The sequence below is a fragment of the Theropithecus gelada genome, chromosome 15 (genome assembly GCF_003255815.1).
Source record: "Theropithecus gelada isolate Dixy chromosome 15, Tgel_1.0, whole genome shotgun sequence".
Taxonomy (NCBI): Eukaryota; Metazoa; Chordata; class Mammalia; order Primates; family Cercopithecidae; genus Theropithecus; species Theropithecus gelada.
In genome coordinates, this window is record NC_037683.1 from 77020792 (window position 1) to 77042836 (window position 22045).

Genomic DNA, 22045 nt, shown 5'->3' on the forward strand with positions numbered 1-22045 from the left:
GGAGTGATTAACCTCTAAATCTCAAGGTAAATAACAAAAGGAATATACATTTGAAATAAAACTGCTTTATGAGGAACTTTTGTCTCACAAGTCGGGTTGTGACAAGAGACAAAACAAAAACCACACCACGGTTTGTTCTCAATACTCACTGAAGGGTCAACCTGATCATTGGTCACTCCTCGTAGAACTATTTTTAACGGGTGCTTCATAAATGGAGCCAAGCAAAGAAGACTCTCCAGGTAATAGCCAATGCCACGAAGGACGCTACAGTCATGTTCCACAGATCCACCATACAGGAGGCCAGGCTGATAATATAAGGTTGTTCCTTAAACCAGAAGAAAAAGAGCCACATTCAGCAGGAAAAAAACTAAAATGTCACAAAGGTAATGAAGGCAGTGAGTTCCAAGGGGAAAGTCTGACAAGGGCATCCAAGAGTGCCTGAAATGCCATCGCTAAGAGCCCGCACTTCACTCCAAAAGCTGACTCACTACTGTCAAGCCCCTGTAACAATAATAAACTGTGAATGTAATTTAATAATCAGTAATAAATTAAGCCCCTCCCTAAGCCATCTGAGTTGCCAAAGTCATGGCAGGGCATAGAAGAGCGATCCTAATAAGCACCCTAGTCTCCCAACAGCACACTAGGCTGACCACAGAGGGGAATTACAAATGATGTGCTTAAATCATCACACCAGCAACCAGTACCCTCCAGGGTTGCTGAAATGAGATTTCTCATACACCTCATTCACCAAACATGATGCCAAGAAAAGGCAAGTACTTTATGGCATTCAATGCCATTAACAGTAGGTCATTTAATTTAATATTGATACATGGAAATGCCTAATATGTTATGGCTTTAGTGGAAACTACTATCTTTATTCAGTTTTCACAAAATCATATCATTCAAAAAGCTTTGTTTTGAGACAGGGTCTTGCTCTATCCCCTAAGCTGGAGTACAGTGGCATGATCACAGCTTGCTGCAGCTCGACTTCCAGAGCCCAAGCAATCCTCCCACCTCAGCCTCCAGAGTAGCTGGGACCATGCCCAGCTAATTCTTTTTTCTTTTTCTTTTCTTTTTTTTTTTTTAAGAGAAAGGGTCTCACTACGTTGCCCAGGATGGTCTTGAACTCTTGGGCTCAAGTGATCCTCCCATCTCAGCCTCCCAAAGTGCTGGGACCCTAGGCACATGCCACCACGCTCAGCTAATCTTTTTTTTTTTTTTTTTGAGAAAGGGTCTCACTATGTTGCCCAGGCTAGTCTTGAACTCCTAGGCTCAGCTTCCCAAAGTGCTGAGATTACACACATGAATCACCGTGCCTAGCTATCCAAAAAGCTTCTTACGCCCATCTCAGCTTCCCAAAGTGCTGGGATTACAGGCATCAACCACCATGCCTGGCTATCTAAAAAGCTTCTTACTAGATTTACATATCAATGTAAAAAACTGTAAATGATCTAGGAGGACATAAATGGTGGAACAGGGTATTTCTGCTGCACAAAATATTTTGCAATGCCCTCTGGCACAATTTACCAAAAATATATTTAACATTAGAGGAAGGAGGCATGTTCAGTCACTCAAATGGGAAAAAGTTCTTGGGACTTTCATAAAATAAATTTAGGCTTTACTATAATCCAAACAATCACAATCAGGACCATATTCTTATCAAAGTAATGAACACTTCTCAAATGGATTCTGGGTCCGTTATTTGAAATAGTTGTAAGGGTCACAAAACCATTCTTTAGATCAAAAAACCAAAAAAAAAGACTATATATTCACTAAATCCTTCAAATCTGTATGTTTATTTATACAAATTAACCAAATGAGAAACTGGCCAGATTATCAAAATGAAGGCTTTTACTACTCTGATGGGGAAAATTAAAAGGACATGTAGTGGGAGCAGAATCACGTAAATGTCTTACTCCTCAATCTACATTGCAGATATGACTAGAAAAGAAGAGAATTGGGCCGGGCGCTGTGGCTCATGCCTGTAATCCCAGCACTTTGGAAGGCTGAGGTGGATGGATCACCTGACATCAGGGGTTTGAGACCAGCCTGACCAAAGCGGTGAAACCCTGTCTCTACTAAAAAATACAAAAAAAAAAAAAAAAAAAAAAAAATTAGCCAGGCATGGTGGCAGGCACCTGTAATTCCAGCTACTAGGGAGGCTGAGGCAGGAGAATTGCTTGAACCTGGGAGGCAGAAGTTGCAGTGTGCCAAGATCGCACCACTGCACTCTAGCCTAGGTGACAGAGCAAGACTCCACCTCACACACACACACAAAAAGAATAGAAATATCTGTCTTCCAGATCACCAAAAAAGTTACTGAAAAAACCTCCAGCAATTTCAAAGCAAATAAGCTAAAGGAAATTAAGGGACTCATAGCTGGCAAAAGACATGTGAGCATCTCATTCCCAAAACCTGTTCTCTATAAGATACGGCTGAATGCAGCTATAGATCAGAATATCTCACGTGGTCCAGGACCAAATATGAACCTGAGCTTGCCTTAAGAGAGCCAAGATAGGGAAAAGATCAGAGATTTGTGGAATGTGTGTGGAAAGGTACAGAGTTAATGGAGTCAGCCAAAGGATGTTTGCCACGGTTTTCCATACAGTGTAGACACAAGTTTCTAATAGAAAAACTAAAAGCTAGAAACAACCTAAATGTTTATCAGTGGGGAGTAGTTAAATAAATTATCATGCATCCATACAATGGAATACTATACAGAAATATTGAGGAAAACCTGCATGTGCTGGCAGGGCAAGTTCTCTGAGACATTTGTACTAGCAAAAAAAAAAAAAAAAAAAATGTTGGCTGAAGAACAATATGAAGAGAATGACGCTGTTGATGGTCTGCATTATGCAAATGTCCATGTAAGCAAATGCTGTGACAGTGGCTACCCGTGGAGAGCGGAATGGAAGAGGAAAGAAGTGAAGGTATGTTCACATCTTTTGCATATACTCGTGTGAACTTATTTTAACAAACAAAATTTTAAAATAAATAGAATTCAGCCCATACACTACCTCATAGAGTTGGTTGAAATAATTTAATGTGATAATATAATAAATGGACTTCAGAAAGTTTCATGTAAACATTATGTATAAAATATTTATTGCTAAAAAAAGAGGAGGGACTTGCTTATGGATCTGAAATTTTCTGTCTTCTAACTTCCTTAAATCAAATGTATGCCCTTCAAATTGGGAGACCTCATGTACATCTTTGGAAAATCATATCATAGAGACGTAACTGGGTCTTTCCATAGGAACACGGTATTTTTTTTAATGATCTAGAATGATATGCTTTTATTATGATCTACATTCACAGCTTCCTCATATAACTCCAAAGTTATACGGTGAGTTCCTCATATAAGTCCCCCCAAAATTCTAATTTAATGGTGATTTATATAATACAAACTGATTAGTGAAGTTTTAAACATAATATTTATACCATTAAAAAGAGTGAGATGGATAAGCAGAGACTGACTGGAAAAAAAAAAAAAGAAAAGAAAAAAAAGAGGGAGAAACAGGAATGCTTTAGTGCACGGAGGTGCTTTTAGGAATCTAAAAGGAGCTTACCTGTTTGGTTTATTTCAATTCGAGAACCATTTGTTATTTTATCCAACAGCCTTATGAAGCTGGCTTCGAAATCTGTGAAGAGAAAAAAAATCTGTGAAGAAAAGAGAAGACAGACTGGCCTCATGTCAGGTCAACATTTCCAGAGCACACGCCTGATTCAGGTACTATGGCAGATGGCAGGTTACTTCCTGAATCACACCTAGGCTTCCCTAAAGGACTGGGTAGGTTCACGGGTTGAGGAACCTCAGGCAGTTGAAAAGCACTGACTGGTACATACATGTTTAGTAGAACTTAGAAACAATTCAGCTTTCGCACTGCACACACACACATACACACACACACACACACACATACACACACAAAATAGCAGCTCTACCAGCAATCTAATGGGATATTAATATCGGCAGCATAAAACCCTTGAGACCTATTCTTCTGAACTCAGGAGGGCATGTCAAATAACGGGGTAACAGTAGAAGGTAGGGAACAATTTTAAAGTCAGATTCTTCCCTGCTCCAGAATGCCTGGAAGGAAAGATTAAATTGAGGACCACCCTTCAGTCTCAGAGACAGTAAGAGATCACTATCTCTGCCTTTCAGCAAAGTGTCCCTCTCTTTTCCCTTCCTCTACCATCTTACTGATTTATAACTATCTAACCAGTTCAGTTTTTTATTTTATTAAAAGAGTGTTTGAATGTACAGTATTACTGCCATCTTTTTTTTAGTGCATGAGAAAAGACTGGAAGAAAAAAGGTGAAATGTTAGTAAATGTTTTTATCTTAATGATTGGATTTTATATAAATTTAATTTTATATTAAAAGTTTATTTTTAAGAGACAGGGTTTGTTGCCGAAACTGGAGTGTAGTGGCATGATCACGGCTCACTGTAACCTGGAACTCCTGGCCTCAAAGGATCCTCCTGCCTCAGCCTCCCAAGTAGCTGGGACCACAGGTGTGCACCACCACTCCTGGCTAATTTCTTGTATTTGTAGAGATGGAGTCTCATTGTATTGACTGGGCTGGTCTTGAACTCCTCAAACAATTCTCCCACCTCAGCCTCCCAAAGTGCTGAGATTACAGTCATGAGCCACCAAGCCTGGGCAAAAGCTCGTCATTCTTTAAAAGAGAAAGAGAGAGGGAGAGGAAAAAAGAAAGGGAAAGGAAGAGAATAGATATTAAATGTAAGATTATGGGAGGAGAAGTGAAGACTCCTCTAGCCTTCCTTCCCCTGAGCTAATCTTACACACAAACACACCCCTTAGTTTTAACTTCCTGCCCATGAACAAGGACAGAAAGACCAACTCTTCTGCCACTGAAGACATTGTGACTGCCTGACACTTCTAGACAATTCTCACTCCTGTAATAAACCAGCAGAGTTTATGGACACACAGTCCAGCAGTCACCTAAACTGATCCCAAAGGGTGAGTGGATCGACCAAGCAATTCCCATCCACCTAGTCTGTTACTTAACACTGTCCCATAACTCTTGTCATAATGGATTCTGCAATTTGTACAAAGGGCATTGGGCTAGAAATCAGAGAAACTCCATTAAATCCTGAAACAAATAACAATGGTTAACAAAGCTGCTGTGTGTTGCATGCTTACTTTACACTAGATATTCTTTCATTTAATCCTCAGATCCCTGAGGCACAGAGTGTCATTCCTATTTGCTATGGTTTGAATATTCCCTCCAAAATTCACGTTGAAACTGAACTACCATTATGACTATATTAAGAGATGGGACATTAAAGGGTGATGAAGCCGCAAGGGTTCTGGCCTCATGAATAGATTAATGCCATTATCACAGGAGTGGACTTATTATTATATCACGAGAGTGGGCTGTTATAAAAATGAGTCCCGCTAGGGGTGCAGTATCTATAGTCCCGGCCACTCAGGAGGCTGAGGTGGGAGGATTGCTTGTGACCAGGAGTTGAAAGCCAGCCTGGACAACATAGTGAGATGCCCATCTCTGGGGGGGGTGGGGGGGGGAAATGAGTCTAGCTCTCTCAGTCACGCTCGCTGTCCCTCTCTTGCTCTTCCACTTTCTGCCATGGGAAGCTGTGGCAAGAAGGCCCTTGCCAGATACTAGCACCTTGATATTGGATTTCCTGGCTTCCAGACTGTGATAAATTTCTTTTCTTTTATAAATTACCCAGTCTGTGCCTGTGACATTGTTATAGCAACACAAAATGGATTAAGATGCCATTTTAATTTTACAGAAGGCTAGGATCCAAGAATGCCAACTAGATTGCCCTAGTCAAATGACACTGAGACCCAAGAATGCCAAACAGACTGCCCTGATCATATGACCAGCAAGTGGCAAAACCAGGATTTGAGCCCAAGTCTGTCCTTCTCCAAAGTCCATGCTCTCTCTCTCTCTTTTTTTTTTTGAAGAAATAGGATCTCACTATGTTACCCAGGTTGGTTTCAAACTCCTGGCCTCAAGTGATCCTCCTACTTTGGCCTCACAAATGCTGGGATTACAGGCGGATGCCACTGCACAGAACCTAAAGGTTCCACACTCAGCCACACCATGACACTAGTTTGCCTCTGTTCAGTTTAATTCCTTGGAGCCAATCTCTTCCTCTAGAAAATCATGGCACCTTCAACTATAGGCACTGATCTCTTGAAGGACCTTATAGTTAATTTAATGGATCCCTAATCAACATTTTTTAAAAAATAAAAATACAACAGAATAAACTACATTGGAATAACTGTATATACTAAGGATGCTGTTTATGAAACTTTAGTCTGTTTTACACATATGTGTATGTGTAATAGGTTGTGATGTAAGTAGCATCACAGGAGTTTGAAAGTATCTGAACGATGAAATTCAATTAGAAATTATTTCTATGATCTTTTTAACATTCTTTACAAATCAGGCACAATCTCTACCACAATGCCACTTTCTACTTAGGTTTATAGAAAATCTAAGGTGCTCTGCAGAAAACAGGAAAGCCCTTGATTTGTTCAAACTTTCTAAGTGCCTAAATGGGATAGAGGAACAAGCATCTACAAATAAAGCCTAAGATTAAACCCCATAGATTTTACAAATTAGAAAAGAAAAAAGAAACCATGACTTTACTGTTTAGATTTTGTTTTTTGCAATCCACAGGGGCTCTTACACACAAACAAAACCAGAAATGCCCCCCAGAACCAAAGTAGAAAGAGAATGGGCATAAAGAGAACTCCAGGCAGGACCATCCCTGATCATGGCAAACATGTGCTGCAGAAGCAGCACTTCAAAGAAGTAGACTCAGAGCTAGTTCCGGAGCCCTGGCAACTGTGAAGATATGGCTCCATCACCTGGTACAAGAAAAGATCTCAAGTCCACCTAATAATGGTGAGATCAAAGTCCCCAAACTTCACTAGGCCAACCTGTGTAGAATTCCTTGCCCATTCACCTCCCACAGACCCTGCTGACTCCTCTTCTTCAAGACTGCTCCTGGGGCTACAAGATTTCAGGTATCTAAAAGCATTCAGGGAAAAGATCCAAAAACAAGCACAATTTTACTACACTGTTTATGAATACATAATTAGGTTATAAAACTATAAAGAGAATCAAAGTCAATGCTATAATGGTGAGGACAGTGGCTACCACAAAAGGCATGGCAAGGAGCTGTGAATGGCTAAAAGATGTAGAGATGTTGGCAAACTTATATTTCTTTTTGTGGTTGGGGGTCACACAGATGTTCATTTTACAATCTCTTATGCACTACTTTTATGTCTTATGCATTTTTTTATTTGTACAAATTTAGTGGGCACAAGTGCAGTTGTATTACATGGTTCTATTGAGTAGTGGTAGAGTTGGTAAAGTCTGTGTTTTGTTTTGTTTTGTTTTTTTGAGATGGAGTCTCGCTCTGTTGCCTAAGCTGGAGTGCAGTGGCGCGATCCTGGCTCACTGCAACCTCCGCCTCCCGGGTTCAAGTGATTATCCTGCCTCAGCCTCCCCAGTAGCTGGGACTACAGGCGTGTGACACCATGCCCAGCTAATTTTTGTATTTTTAGTAGAGACGGGGTTTCACCGTGTTGGCCAGGCTGGTCTCGATCTCCTGACCTCATGATCCACCCCACCTCGACCTCCCAAAGTGCTGGGAATACAGGCATGAGCAAAGTCTGTGTTTTTAATGTCCCATCACCAGATAGTGTACAGTGACAGTGACCATTTCTGCGGAAAAAGAACAAGTGTACATATATGTATATATATTTGCTTATTTATGAAAAAGAAAAAGCCTGGGGAAAAAAAACAACAACAACAACATACTAGTAACACTGTTTGCTTCAAAGATTCTCTAAACCAGCAGTCTCCAACCTTTTGGCACCAGGAACCAGTTTCGTAGATCAGATCAGTGATGGCATTGGATCCTCATAGGACTGTGAACCCTATTGTGAACTGCACATGCGAGGGATCGAGGCTGCTGGCTCCTTATGAAACTCTAACGCCTGATGATCTGAGGTGGAACAGTTCCATTCTTCAACCATTCCACCAATCCTGCCCTGTCTGGGGTTGAGGAACCCTGCTCTACAAACCTTTTTATTCTCTTTGAATTTTGTGCCATGTGCATACTTCTTAAAATACATAAAATTTAAATTAAAAAAAACAAAGGTACTGCAACATGATTTAAATAGCCAACAAAACTGTTTGCATTGAATGGCCTATGACAGATCTTTATAATACTATGTACCCCTAAGAAAGCTTTTTTTTTTTTTTTTTTTTTTTTTTTTTGAGACGGAATCTTGCTCTGTTGCCCAGGCTGGAGTACAGTGGCATGATCTCGGCTCACTGCAAGCTCTACCTCCCGGGTTCACACCATTCTCCTGCCTCAGCCTCCCGAGTAGCTGGGACTACAGATGCCGGCCAACACGCCCAGCTAATGTTTTGTATTTTTAGTAGAGACAGGGTTTCACTGTGTTAGCCAGGATGGTCTTGATCTCCTGATCTCGTGATCTGCCCGCCTCGGCCTCCCAAAGTGCTGGGATCACAGGCATGAGCCACTATGCCTGGCCCGATTTCAATTTTTTTAGGGAATAACCAGAAGACAAGACAGTGAACTGTTAACGTGCAAAATTAGGAGTCATTACTTTCCTCATTAAATCCAAAGAGGTAGACATTACAAACAAATACTCAATTCCCGGAATAAATTAAGACATCTCCTCACTTGGAAATATGTATGTTTATTTCTATATGTGCATTATTATATACAATGTGATAAAAAATTTTTAATGTAAAGAACCAAATATCTTTCCTAAATTATACTGAGGTCAAGAAAAAAAAATTGCAGATCATAATAAAACATCTTACATAGAAATAAAAATTTCATCAGAATATATGAGACTCTACCAAAGAAAAATTTATCACTTTAAAAACCTTAGACATTGGGCCTAGGTGCGGTGGCTCACGCCTGTAATCCCAGCACTATGGGAGGCTGAGGCAGGTGGATCACCTGAGGTCAGGAGTTCAAGACCAGCCTGGTCAACATGGTGAAACCCGGTCTCTACTAAAAATACAAAAATTAGCTGGGCATGGTGGTAGGCAACTAATCTCAGCTACTTGGGAGGCTGAGTCAGGAGAATAGCTTGAACCCAGGAGGCAGAGGTTGCAGTGAGCTGAGATCATGCCACTACACTCCAGCCCGGGCAACAAAAGCCAAATTCTGTCTTAAAAAAAAAAAAAAAAAAAATATATATATATATATATATATATATGAAAAGCAAGAGCAAAATGAACTGAGAGTTTAGAAATGACACAAAATTACAAGCCAAACAGTAAAGTGATAATCTCAAAAGAAGAGAAAAAGAAAATAAAATATAAAGTTGGGTGTGGTGGCACACACCTGTAATCCCAGTACTTTGGAAGGCTGAGGCGGGCAGATCATTTGAGCCTAGGTGTTCGAGATCAGCATGGGCAACATGACAAAACCTTGTCTCTACAAAAAATACAAAAATTAGCCAGGCATGGTGGCACACACCTATAGTCCCAGTCCTAGCTACTCAGGGGGGCATGGTCAGGGGAGAGCTGAGGCAGGAGGATCCCTTGATCCCAAGAAGTTGAGGCTGAAGTGAGTCATAACGGAGCCACTGCACTGCAGCCTGGATGACAGAGCGAGACCCTGTTTCAAAAAAAAAAAAAAAAGGTGAAAAAACAAATCAAGCTAATTAATTGAGAACATACAACACAAATCAACCACTTATTTGTAAAAGGAAATAAGATGTGACTCAATAAAATAAAAATGATATAATTAATAAAAAAGATTAAGAGCTTTATGGTAAACGATTCTCCATTAGTTACCAATATATTTGGAATTTAAGACAGGAAGCTATATAAAAAATGACAAACCAGATAAATGAAAAAGACACAAAAAGACCTAAAAAGAAAACAAGAAATTTTTTCAAATAATAAACAGAAAAGGGCACTGATTAAGTCACTGGAAGTTTTTTCCCCTAACATTCAAAGAAAAAAAATAATTACTGGCCAAGCACAGTGGCTCATGCCTGTAATCACAGCACTTTGGGAGGCCAAGGCAGGCGGATTATGAGGTCAGGAGATCAAGACCATCCTGGTTAACATGGTGAAACCCTGTCTCTACTAAAAATACAAAAAAATTGGCCAGGCGTGGTGGCGAGCACCTGTAGTCCCAGCTACTCGGGAGGCTGAGGCAGGAGAATGGCGTGAAACCGGGAGGCGGAGCTTGCAGTGAGCTAAGATCGCACCACTGCATTCCAGCCTGGGCGACACAGCAAGACTCCATCTCAAAAAATAATAATAATAATAATTATTATTATTATTATTATTTTACCCAAAGTACAAAAAAGTGTGTAAAGATGGCTATCGTAGCATAGTTAAGAACATCACTAAAAACCATCTGAATTACAAGCTAATCTCATTTAATGAGAACAGATGAAAAATCTTAAATAACATCTCAGAAATGATGTTATTCTTAAAAATTACTACTGTGATTAAGAAAGGTGCATCCCAAAAAGGGGCTACAGATAAAGCACAAGGAAAACTACAACATTAATTAAATATAATATTATATAAACAGGGGAAACAACTCAACTAACTGGCTTAATTATTCCAGGAAAAGCACCTGATAAAATTTGGTATCTATTCCTTAGTAAAATTCTATTTTAAAAAGAATGGCAAATGAGTTCGTTAAATGTAAGAGTTTATATTTTAAAACAGAAGGCTTTAAAGTTCACGGAGAATGTCTTCATGGTAAAAGGATAGACAAGATTTATAAATTGGATATTAAAACTATAAACTATTATTTATCAAAAGACTACACTGAAAGTGTCAAAAGACAAGACACAGATATGTGCAATCCTTTAACATATCCAGAATATACCAATGAATCAACAGTTAAATAAGAAAAAGACAGCAAAATATCTGAATGGAGACTTCATAAAAGAGGATATCCAACTGACCGATACATCAAAGAAAAGGTGCTCAGATCAAGATGGCCGACTAGAAATCCCTCAAAAAGACAGCCAAAACAACAAATAAACAGCTAGACTATAACACAAATAACTGAGGAAGGGTGCCAGAGTGCATCAGAAGAGTTTATAAAAGAAACTCGAGATGACCACATAGAGAGCAGAAGGAAATGCCAAGCTTCTATCACCCAATCCCCAACCAGGATCAGCTGGGAACCAAAAGGACTACTCCCTTCAGCAAGGAGGTAAGAAAGAGGAGCCTAGCGATCTGTATCAACACTTTGGATACTTACAGACCTCACCACTGAGGAATCCTACAGTCCTCACAGGCCTAAGCTGCCTGGAGTATGCATAGCTGTGCTCCCCACAGAGAAGGAGTCAACCCTGTGCCCAGCTCCCTGTGGCCTGTGCTACACCATCTTGGAATTAGAACAATGGCTGGAGTGTGTCTTGCTCCAGCAGCAAGTAGCAAAAACTCCACTTTTCCCCTGAGGATAAGTCACCACTCTCAGACACCCTAAACCAGTGGCCCAACATCCTCAAGCCGAGTTTCAAGTGGCTACTGTACCTTTCAGCATGGTGCCAAATGAAGATGGAGCCACCTACCCCTATCCCACCCCACTGGGCCATATTTGATGCTTCCTGGGTTAATTTTAAAATTTACAATGTGTTAAAAAAAATCAACAAAGGGATACAAATCATTTTTTAAAAATACACAGAAATCCTGCAGCTTAAGACTTCAATGAATGAAATAAATATAATAGGACTAAAATAGCAGACATGATCAAGCATAAGACACAAATCTCTAACTTGAAGATAAGTCTTTTGAAATTACCTACTCAAAGAAATAAGAAATGAGAATGAAAACGAAACGAGAACACCTACAAGACTTACAGGAAATCATTAAGCAAACAAATGTTCATGTTATGAAAGTTCCAGAAAGAGGAGAAAAAAGGAAGCACAGAAAGCCTGCCAAATGAAATAGCTGAAAACCTCCCAAGTCTGATAAGAGGTATGAACACACAGATCCAGGAAGCTCAAAGGTTCCGAAATAGATTCAACCCAAAAGGGTCTTCCCAAGGCATATTATAGTTAAACCGTCAAAAGCGAAAGATAAGAGAATTCTAAAAAAGGCAAGGGAAAAAAGCATCAAGTTAATACAAGGAAATCCCCATTACACTTAAAACGGATTTCTCCAGAGAAACCTTACAGACCATGAGAGAATAAGATGATATATTCAAAATGCGGAAAGGGAAAAAAAAATGTCAACCAAGAACACTATACCCAAAAAAGCTATCCTTCAGAAATGAGGTCTTTCCCAGACAAGCAAAAACTGAGGAAATTCATTACCATTAGCCAGGTCTTACAAGAAATGCTCAAGAAGGTCCTACATCTAGAAATGAAAAAACGATAACCACTATCATGAAAATACACAAAAGTATAAAACTCACTGGTAGAACAAATACACAAAGGACAAAGAGAAAAAAAATCAAACCTTGTCACTATAGAAAACCATCGAACTACAATGATAAGAGAGGAAGAAAAAAAGGATATACGAATCAACCAGAAAACAATTTTTAAAAGGACAGGAGGCTAAGCACTGTGGCTCATGCCTAGAATCCCAACACTTGGGGAAGCCAAAGGAGGAGGATTGCTTGTGCCCAGGAGTTGGAGACCAGCTTGGGGAACAAAGCGAGACCCCCATCTCTACAAAAAATACAAAAGCCGGGCATGGTGGCACACACCTGTAGGGATACCAGGCTGGAAAGATTGCTTGAGCCCAGGAGTTCAAGGTTGCAGTAAACTATGATTGTATCACTGCACTCCAGCCTGGGCAACAAAGTCAGACTCTACCTCTAAAAAAATTTATTTTTAATTTCAAAGCTCCCTCATGACAAAAACTCTTAACAAGTTAGGTATAGAAAGAACACACCTCAACACAAAAAAGGCCGTATATGACAAACTCACATCTAACATACTGAATGGGGGAAATTTTAAAGCTTTTCCTCTAAGATATGGAACAAGTCAAGGATGCCTACTATCACCACTCCTACTGAACATAGTACTGGAAGTCCTATCCTAGCTAGAACAATTAGGCAAGACAAAGAAATAAAGAGCATCCAAATTGGGAAGGAGGAAGTTAAACTGTTTCCGTTTGCAGACAACATGATCTTATACATAGAAAACTCTTAAAATACTGTCATAAACTCCTAGAACTGATAAACAAATTCAGTAAAGTTGTAGAATACAAAATCAATACACAAAAATCAGTAACATTTTTATACACTAACAATGAATTCGCAGAAAAAAGAAATCAATAAGCAATTGCACTTACAAGAACCAAAAAAATAAAATAAAATACTTAGAAATAAATTTAACCAAGGAGGTGAAAGTTCTCTAAAAGGAAAACTATAAAATCCTGGTCAAAAAAAAATTGAGGACACACAAAAAATGGAAACACATTCCATCTTTATCTACAGATTCAATGCAATCCCTATCAAAATACCAATGACATTATTTACGGAAACAGAAAAAAAAATCCTAATATGCATATGGAGCCACAAAAGACCTTTAACAGCCAAAGCAATTCTGAGAAAAAAGAACAAAGCAAGAGGCATTACACTATGTGCCTCTGAAATATACTACAAAGCCTGTAATCCCAGCCTTTTAGGAGGCTGAGGCAGGAGGATCATCTGAGCCCAGGAGACTGAGACCAGCCTGCACAATATAGTGAAACCTTGTCTCTATTTCTAAAATTTAAAAATATACATAACGGTGCTGGGAAAACTACAGCCATATGCAGAAGAGAACTAGATGCCTACACTCATCATATTTTTAAAAATGAACTTAAAGACGTAAAGGTAAGATCCAATACTATGAAACTACTAGAAGAAAACATTAGGGAAACATTATAGGACGTTTGTTCTGGGCAAATATTTTCTGGAGAAGACCTCAAAATCATAGGCAACAAAAGAAAAACTAGGCAAAAGCAAAAGGGATTACAACAAACTAAAAAGCTTCTGCAGAGCAAAGGAAACCATTGGAGTGAAGCTATGAAAGAAAAATACAAACTATCCATCCAACAAGGGATTAATAACCAGAATATACAAGGAACTCAACAGCACATACACAAAAATACAAATCCAATTTTAAAAGTCAGCAAAACAGCCAAATGGACATCCCTCAAAACACATACAAATGGCCAACAGGTATATGAAAAAGTGCTCAACATCACTAATTATCAGGGAAATGTAAATCAAAGCCACAATGAGATATCATCTCACCCCAGTTAGAATGGCAATTATCAAAAAGACAAAAAATAACAAATGATGGCAAGGATACAAAAAAAGGAACTTACATACACTGTTGGTGGAAATGTAAATTAGTATAGCCATTATGGGAAACAGTATGGATATTCCTCAAAAACTAAAAATAGAACCACCATATGATCCAGCAATCCCATTACTAGGTATATACCAAAAGGAAAGAAATCAGTGTCAATGAGATATCTGCACTCTTAGGTTTATTGAAGCACTATTCATAAACACACACACAATGGAATACTATTTAGCCATTAAAAAAAAAACAACACCACCACGAAATTCTGTCACTGGCAGCAACATGAAGAGGCTTTTGGAGGACATTATGTTAAGTAAGATAAGCCAGACACGGAAAGATAAATACCACATATCTCGTGGAAGCAAAAAAGGTGATCCCATAGAAAGTAGAGGATAGAACAGTGGTTACTAGACGCAGGGAAAGGGAGGGGAGAAGGAAGGATAGCCAAAGGCTGGTTAACAAATACAAAAGTACAGGTAGATAGAAGAAATAAGTTCTAATGTTCTATAGCACTATAGAGTGACTGTAATTAACAATAATTTATTGCATATTTTCTTTTTTTCCTTTATTTTTTAAGAAACATGGTTTTGCTCTATTGCCCAGTGCAATGGTGTGATCATGATTCACTGAAAACCTCCAACTCCTGGGCTCAAGTGATCCTCCCACCTCAGCCTACTGAGTAGCTGGGATTATAGGTGTGCACCACCACACCTGGCTAATTTTTTATTTTTATTTTTGCGGAGATGGGGTCTGCTATGTTGCCCAGGCTGGTGTATATTTTTAAATAGCTAGAACAGATTTTGAATGTTTTCAGCACAAAGAAATGTTTGAGGTGATGGATATGCTAATTACCCTGATTTTATCATTATACATTGTAGACATGTATCAAAATATCACACTGTGCCCAATAAATACTAAATACCTACAATTATTTGTGATAATTAAAAACAATGAAAGCAAAAGAAAGGGTGCTTAATCTCATTAGTCATAGGGGAATATAAATTAAAACCACAATGAACGACTACAACACACCTACAAAATTAGTTAAAATTAAACAGACTGGCAATACCAAGCACTGAATAGGATGTAGAGTAACTAAGACCTCAGATATACTCACAGCCACTTTGTACAACCACTTGGGAAAACTAAACATAGGCACACCCTATGACCCAGCATTCAGGCAAGAGAAATACATATATATGTACACCAAAAGACTGTACAAGAATATTCTTGACCTCACTGTTCTTAATAGTTAAAAATGGAAACAAGCCAAATTTTCATCAAAACTAAATTGTGGCACATTAAAATCAGAATAACATGACGTAGTAAAGAAAGTCAACAAACTACTGCTACTCCAACACGGAGATCTGTCACAAACACAGAGCTAAAGAGGCCAGGCACACAAACAATTACATACTGTATGATTCCATTTACGAAAATTATAGTTAATATTTTAGAAACCTAATCCATGGTGGGTTTTTTTGTTTTTAAGACAGAATTTCGCTCTTGTTGCCCAGGCTGGAGTGCAGTGGCACGATCTCGGCTCACTACAACCTCTACCTCCAGGGTTCAAGTGATTCTCCTGCCTCAGCCTCCCTAGTAGCTGGGATTACAGGCATGCGCCACCACGCCCGGCTATTTCGTATTTTTGGTACAGCCGGGGTTTCCCCATGTTGGTCAGGCTGGTCTTGAACTCCCTACCTCAGGTGATCCACCTGCCTTGGCCTCCCAAAGTGCCGGGATTTCAGGCATGAGCCACCGCGCCCGGTCAATCCATGGTGTTAAAAACTTAATGCTTACCTTGGCAGTGGGAGGGAATGGTGTGGCTGGGCACAAGCATGGGAGGAGGCTGGCATACTCTGTTTTTTTTTCCATGGGTAATAGCTACATGGGTATGTCCACAGTAATAATTCATCAAACTGTACATTTATTGGTTACACACTTTCTCAGTATACAGTATGGTTTAGTAAAGATTTATTTTAAAAAATGAAAAACAAAGTTGAAAGAAAAAATACTTTTAAAAATACGAAAAGCGGCAGGATGCGGTGGCTCAGGCCTGTTAACCCTAGTACCTTGGGAGGCCAAGGCAGGCATATCACTTGAAGATCACTTGAGGCCAGGAGTTCGAGACTAGCTTGGCCAACATGGTGAAACCCCGTCTTTACCAAAAATACAAAAATTAGCTGGGCGTAGTGGTGCACGTCTGTAATCCCAGGTACTTGGGAGGTTGAGGCACGAGAATTGCTTGAACCCAGGAGGCAGATGTTGCAGTGAGCCAAGATCGTGCCACTGCACTCCAGCCTGGGCGATGGAGTGAGACAGCATCTCAAAAACAAACAAAAAAACAAAAAGCAAAGGAAAAATCCCAATCACATCTCTAACTTCATGATACAGAAATGCCATTAAAGGTGTCTCAAAAAAAGTAAGAGAAGATATCAACACAGGGAAGAAATATCAATTAAGGGAAAGGCTATCTTGCCAGTTAATGAAGAGAATTTCATATATTTTGATTCGATCTCGCATTTCTATTTTTTCTTTTTCTTTTTTAAAAAGCATAGTCTCGGCCAGGCGCAGTGGCTCACACCTGTAATCCCAGCACTCTGGGAGGCTGAGGCACATGGATCACAAGGTCAGGAGATCGAGACCAACCTGGCCAACTTGATGAAACCCTGTCTCTATTAAAATACAAAAAATTAGCCAGGCATGGAGGCACATGCCTGTAGTCCCAGCTACTCAGAAGGCTGAGGCAGGCGAATCACTTGAATCCAGGAGGTGGAGGTTGCAGTGAGCCGAGATCTCGCCACTGCACTACAGCCTGGTGACAGAGCAAGACTCCATCAGAAAAAAAAAAAAAAAAAGCATAGTCTCTAGACAAGCAATTTCATATCTACGACTCTATCCTATGGAAATAGAAGAATGGTAAGATACACTTAAGAAAACTTTACTGCTGCTTTATTTAATGACAAACACTGAAGATTACTGAGTATCTATAGCTAAGGGAATGACTAAATAAATTGGTATGTCTGTATCATGGAACAGTCTGTAGCCATTAAAAAAAAAAAACACCACCTTAGGACGCTCGTGTACTGCAATGGAATAATGATAATATTCTTGTGCTTTAAAAAAAAAAAAGTGCACATACAGAAAAAGGTCTGGAAGACTGCTTCTTAGGAATATGACTGGTGAGTGACACAGCAAGAGTTACGTAGCCAGAGGCAATAAAGGATGTAACCTACACAGATTACTTTCAATTTTGAATCATTAAGAGTTGTTCCCCCAAACAAACATGTATTACTTTTATGATATAAAAATTAAACCAAAAACTTATTTCTCCTGCATCTTCAAAGTTTTCCAGATATCATGCTTTGCTTATATGAAAATCTAGGTTGCCCTTGGTTGTGATAATTTTCACAACCAAGGGCAACCTAATTCTCTGATTTATGCTGTTTTTACTGCCTTTCAAGTTTCTTATTTATATCTAAACTCTTCAAAACTAGTCCTCATGAACACATTGGAAGAAAGTAATCCCTCTCTATCCCTATTTTACTACAGCATTTCTTCCACCCTAAAAAACCAGTAGACAGTGGCTCACGCCTATAATCCCAGCACACTGGGAGGCAAAGGCAGGTGGATCACTTGAGCTCAGGAGTTCGGAGACCAGCCTGGGTAACATGGCGAAAACCTGTCCCTATAAAAAATACAAAAATTAGCCAGGCGTAGTGGCCTGTAGTCCCAGCTACTTGGGGAGCTGAAACAGGAGGATCACTTGAGCCTAGGAGGTGGAGGTGGCAATGAGGTGAGATCGCACCATTGCACTCCAGCCTGGTTTATGAAAGAGAGACCCTGTCTTAAAAATTAATAATAAAAAATTAAAAAATACTAGAGACAGAGTGACACATTATATAAGAAAAGAGTCAATGTAGCACTAAGAGGATGCAGCAATCCTAAATGTATCAAACAAAGCTGTAAAATATGCAAAGAAAAATTGATAGAAATGAACAAGAGAGACAAATCTACAATTATTGTCAGAGACACCTTTCTCAATAATCAATAGAACTAGACAGAAAAATCAGCAAGGACAAAGAACTCAGCACCACTATGAACCAATAGGATCTAATCAACATTTATAGAGCACTCCACCCAACAAGAAAAGAATATATACTTGTTCTAAGTGTCTACAGATTATATATCCAAGATAGACCATATCTTGGGCATTAAAAAAACCTCAATGAATTTAAAAGAACCAAAATCATACAGAGAATGTTTTCTGACCACAATGGAATGAAATTAAAATCAACAGCAGAAAATATCCAAACACATGGAAACTAAACAACACACTTATAAATGACCCATAGGTGCCAGGCACTGTGACTCACGCCTGTAATCCCAGCACTTTGGGAGGCTCAGGCGGGCAGATCACCTAAGGTCAGGAGTTCAAGGCCAACCTGACCAATATGGAGAAACCCTGTCTCTACTAAAAATAAAAATTTAGCCAGGCATGGTGGTGCATGCCTGTAATCCCAGCTACTCGGGAGGCTGAGGCAGGGGAATCACTTGAATCTGGGAGGCAGAGGTTGCGGTGAGCTGAGATCATGCCATTGCACTCCAGCCTGGACAACAAGAGTAAAACTCCATCTCCAAAATAAATAAATAAATAAATAAAGGTCAAAGAGTAAGAGTTTCAAAGAAAATAAAAATTACATTGACCTAAATGAAAATTAAAATGAAATATACCAAAATTTATGTGATACAGCTAAGGCAATCTTGACACAAAAATGTAATTGCTTTAAATGTATACACTAGGAAACAGAAAAAGTTCCTAATAATCTATGATCCACCTCAAACACTTAGAAAAAGAGAAAGACAAACTCAAAGCAAGTGAAAGAAGGAAATAAGAGCAGAAATAAAACGAAAAACAGAAAAGCAAGATAGAAAAACCAGTGAAACAAAGAACTGGGTCTTTAAAAAGATCAGTAAAATTGACATCATCTAGGAAGACTGACCAAAAAGGTGATGACACAAACAAAGACACCCCCGCCCCCCAACAGACAGACACAATTAGCAACATCAGGAATAAAACAGGAGATATCACTACAGATCCTGTAGACATCAAAAGGATAATAAGGAAATACTGTAAACTCTACACATATTAATTCAACAAGTTAGATGAAATGGACCACTTCTTCAAAACACACAAACTACCACAACTTACATATACAAAATACATCACTTGAATAGCCCTATAAACATTCAGGAAATGAAATACATAATCTAAAAACTCCCAAAAAAGAAATCTCTTGGCCCATATGAAATTCTGCCAAACATTTAAAGAATTAAAAACAATTCTACACAATCTCTTTCAGAAAACAGGAAACTTTCCAATTGATTTTAAATTAGTGCTATCCTGATACCAAAACCAGACCAAAGCAGCACAGAAAAAAAAACTACAGACCAATATTGCTCATGAACATACAAAAATCCTTAACAAAATATTAGGAAATAAAATTCAGCAATATATATGTATGTGTACACATATGTGTAATTGATATATAGATCTATATATATATATAGAAATGAACAAGAGAGACAAATCCACAATTATTGTCAGAGACACTTTTCTCAATAATCAATAGAACTAGACAGAAAAATCAGAAAGGACAAAAAAGAACTCAGCACCACTATGAACCAATAGGATCTAACCAATATTTATAGAGCACTCCACCCAACAAGAAAAGAATATATACTTTATATCTGAACTCTTCAAAACTATTCCTCATGAACACATTGGAAGAAAGTAATCCCTCTCTATCCCTATTTTACTGGAGCATTTCTTCCATATATGTGATATATATATCTCAAGTAGAATCTATTCCAGGAATGCAGGGCTAGTTCAATATTTAAATATCAATCAAGACAATACACCATATTTATAGGCTGAAGAAGAAAAATCACATGGTCACATCAATTGGTACAGAAAAAGCATTGGACAAAATACAACATTCATTCATTGTTTTTTAAAAAAAAAAAACTTAGAAAATTTGTAATAAAAGATGACTTTCTCAACTTGACTTTTAAAAATCTACATAAAATTTATAGCTAACATACTTAAGGGGATGCTTTCCCCCTAAGATAGGGAACAAGGCAAGGATGTTCCCTCTCACCCATTTTACTTAACATGGTGCTAGAAATTCTAGCCAGTACAATAAGGCAGAAAAAAATAAAAGGCATACATATCAAAAATGAAGAAATCAAACTGTTACTATTTGTAGAAAACATGACCAGCTACATAGAAAATAAATTCCAAGGAAATGACAAGGGAAAAAAAACCTACTAAATAAATTCAGCAATGCTGGAAGATACCAGATAAACATACACACACACACACACACATACACAAACCCCAATGGTATTTCTATATACTAATAATGAACACAGAAACTAAAATTTAAAATATGATACACCATTTACAATTGCTCCAAAAAAAAACCCAACATATTTACAAACAATTCTAACAAAACATGTACTGGACTTGTATGCTGAAAACTATATAACAGCAACAAAAGAAATAGACTCTGAGTTCCCCAGAACTTGAGCTCTCACCTCAAGAAACACCTGCAAACCTACACAGATGAGAAACCTTACCACTGGGCCTGAGATGGCCATGAGTGGAAATCTGTCCTCTCAGATGAACTGACCAGTCACTATCGCCAACACACAGGGAACAGCCCGTTTAAGTGCCAGAAGTGCAACCCTGCATTTTCCAGGTCAGACTGCCTTGCCTTCCACATGAAGCACTTTTAAATCACAAACAGTGGATATGACCCACACTGCCAGAAGAGAATTCAGTACCTTTTTTTTTTTTTTACCTTTCACACTGTCTCTCCAGTGAGACAAGGAGTCGACCTGGGAAGCACTACAATCATGGTCAAGTGCTGAACTGAGTCAACTTGTGAGTGAATAATCAAGAAAACTTAGGAATCCAAAAGATAAAAATCAAAGAACAGGTGGGATCTGTGATTGGATCTACTATCACTCCAATTCTAAATCCAACTTGAATATTCCTGGACTTAGAAAACACCAAGCAGGTGACTGGAAGTTGTGGATATAAGGGTATAAATGAAATCCCTAAGTTGAGGGGAGGGAAGACTAGAATTCCCTTGAATTGTGTTTTAATACAATATAAGCATGAAGATCACCTTGTATTCTCTTTGCCTTCTAAAAATAGTTATTATGATGTTAGAAGAAGAAATTCAGATACAGAAAATGTGTGTTAATATCCTAAATAATGGTGCTTGGTGAGTCTTGGTTCTAAAAGCACTAAACAAGGAAGCCAAAGTTCTGAAATGCTGCATACTTTGACAAGGAAAATCTACTTTTGTCTTCTGATCTACATTTATGATCTAAGTAAGGTAAATAAGCCTTGTTTATGTCTTTAACATTTTGGTCAGATGTAGTGGCTCAACACCTGTAATCTTAACACTTTGGAGGACTATAAGTCCCCCTCAACACAGGGGGACTGCTTGAGCCCAGGAGCTCCTAGATCAGCCTGGACAAAAAGTGAGCCCTGCCTCTGAAAAAAAAAGAAAGAAAGAAGGAAAGAAGGAAGGAAGGAAGGAAGGAAGGAAGGAAGGAAAGAAGGAAAGAAGGAAGGAAGGAAGGAAGGAAAGAAAGAAAGAAAGAAAGAAAGAAAGAAAGAAAGAAAGAAAGAA

At 38.7% G+C, this 22045-nt stretch overlaps 1 protein-coding gene across 3 annotated transcripts in view; it reads right to left on the reverse strand.

Annotated features, from left to right (window-relative positions):
* The window catches only part of RCL1 (RNA terminal phosphate cyclase like 1), a 65949-nt gene that overhangs the window by 33315 nt on the left and 10589 nt on the right, over positions 1-22045 (reverse strand). The window contains exons 2-3 of one of the 3 annotated variants that reach the window (XM_025360198.1): positions 3570-3641; positions 150-325 (exon numbers count right to left, since the gene is read on the reverse strand). The exons of 1 other annotated variant lie outside the window; for it this stretch is intronic. In XM_025360198.1, the coding sequence (XP_025215983.1) occupies positions 150-325; positions 3570-3641 (248 nt within the window). The remainder of the gene's footprint in view (positions 1-149; positions 326-3569; positions 3642-22045) is intronic. One more of the 3 variants, XM_025360199.1, reaches the window with a different exon arrangement.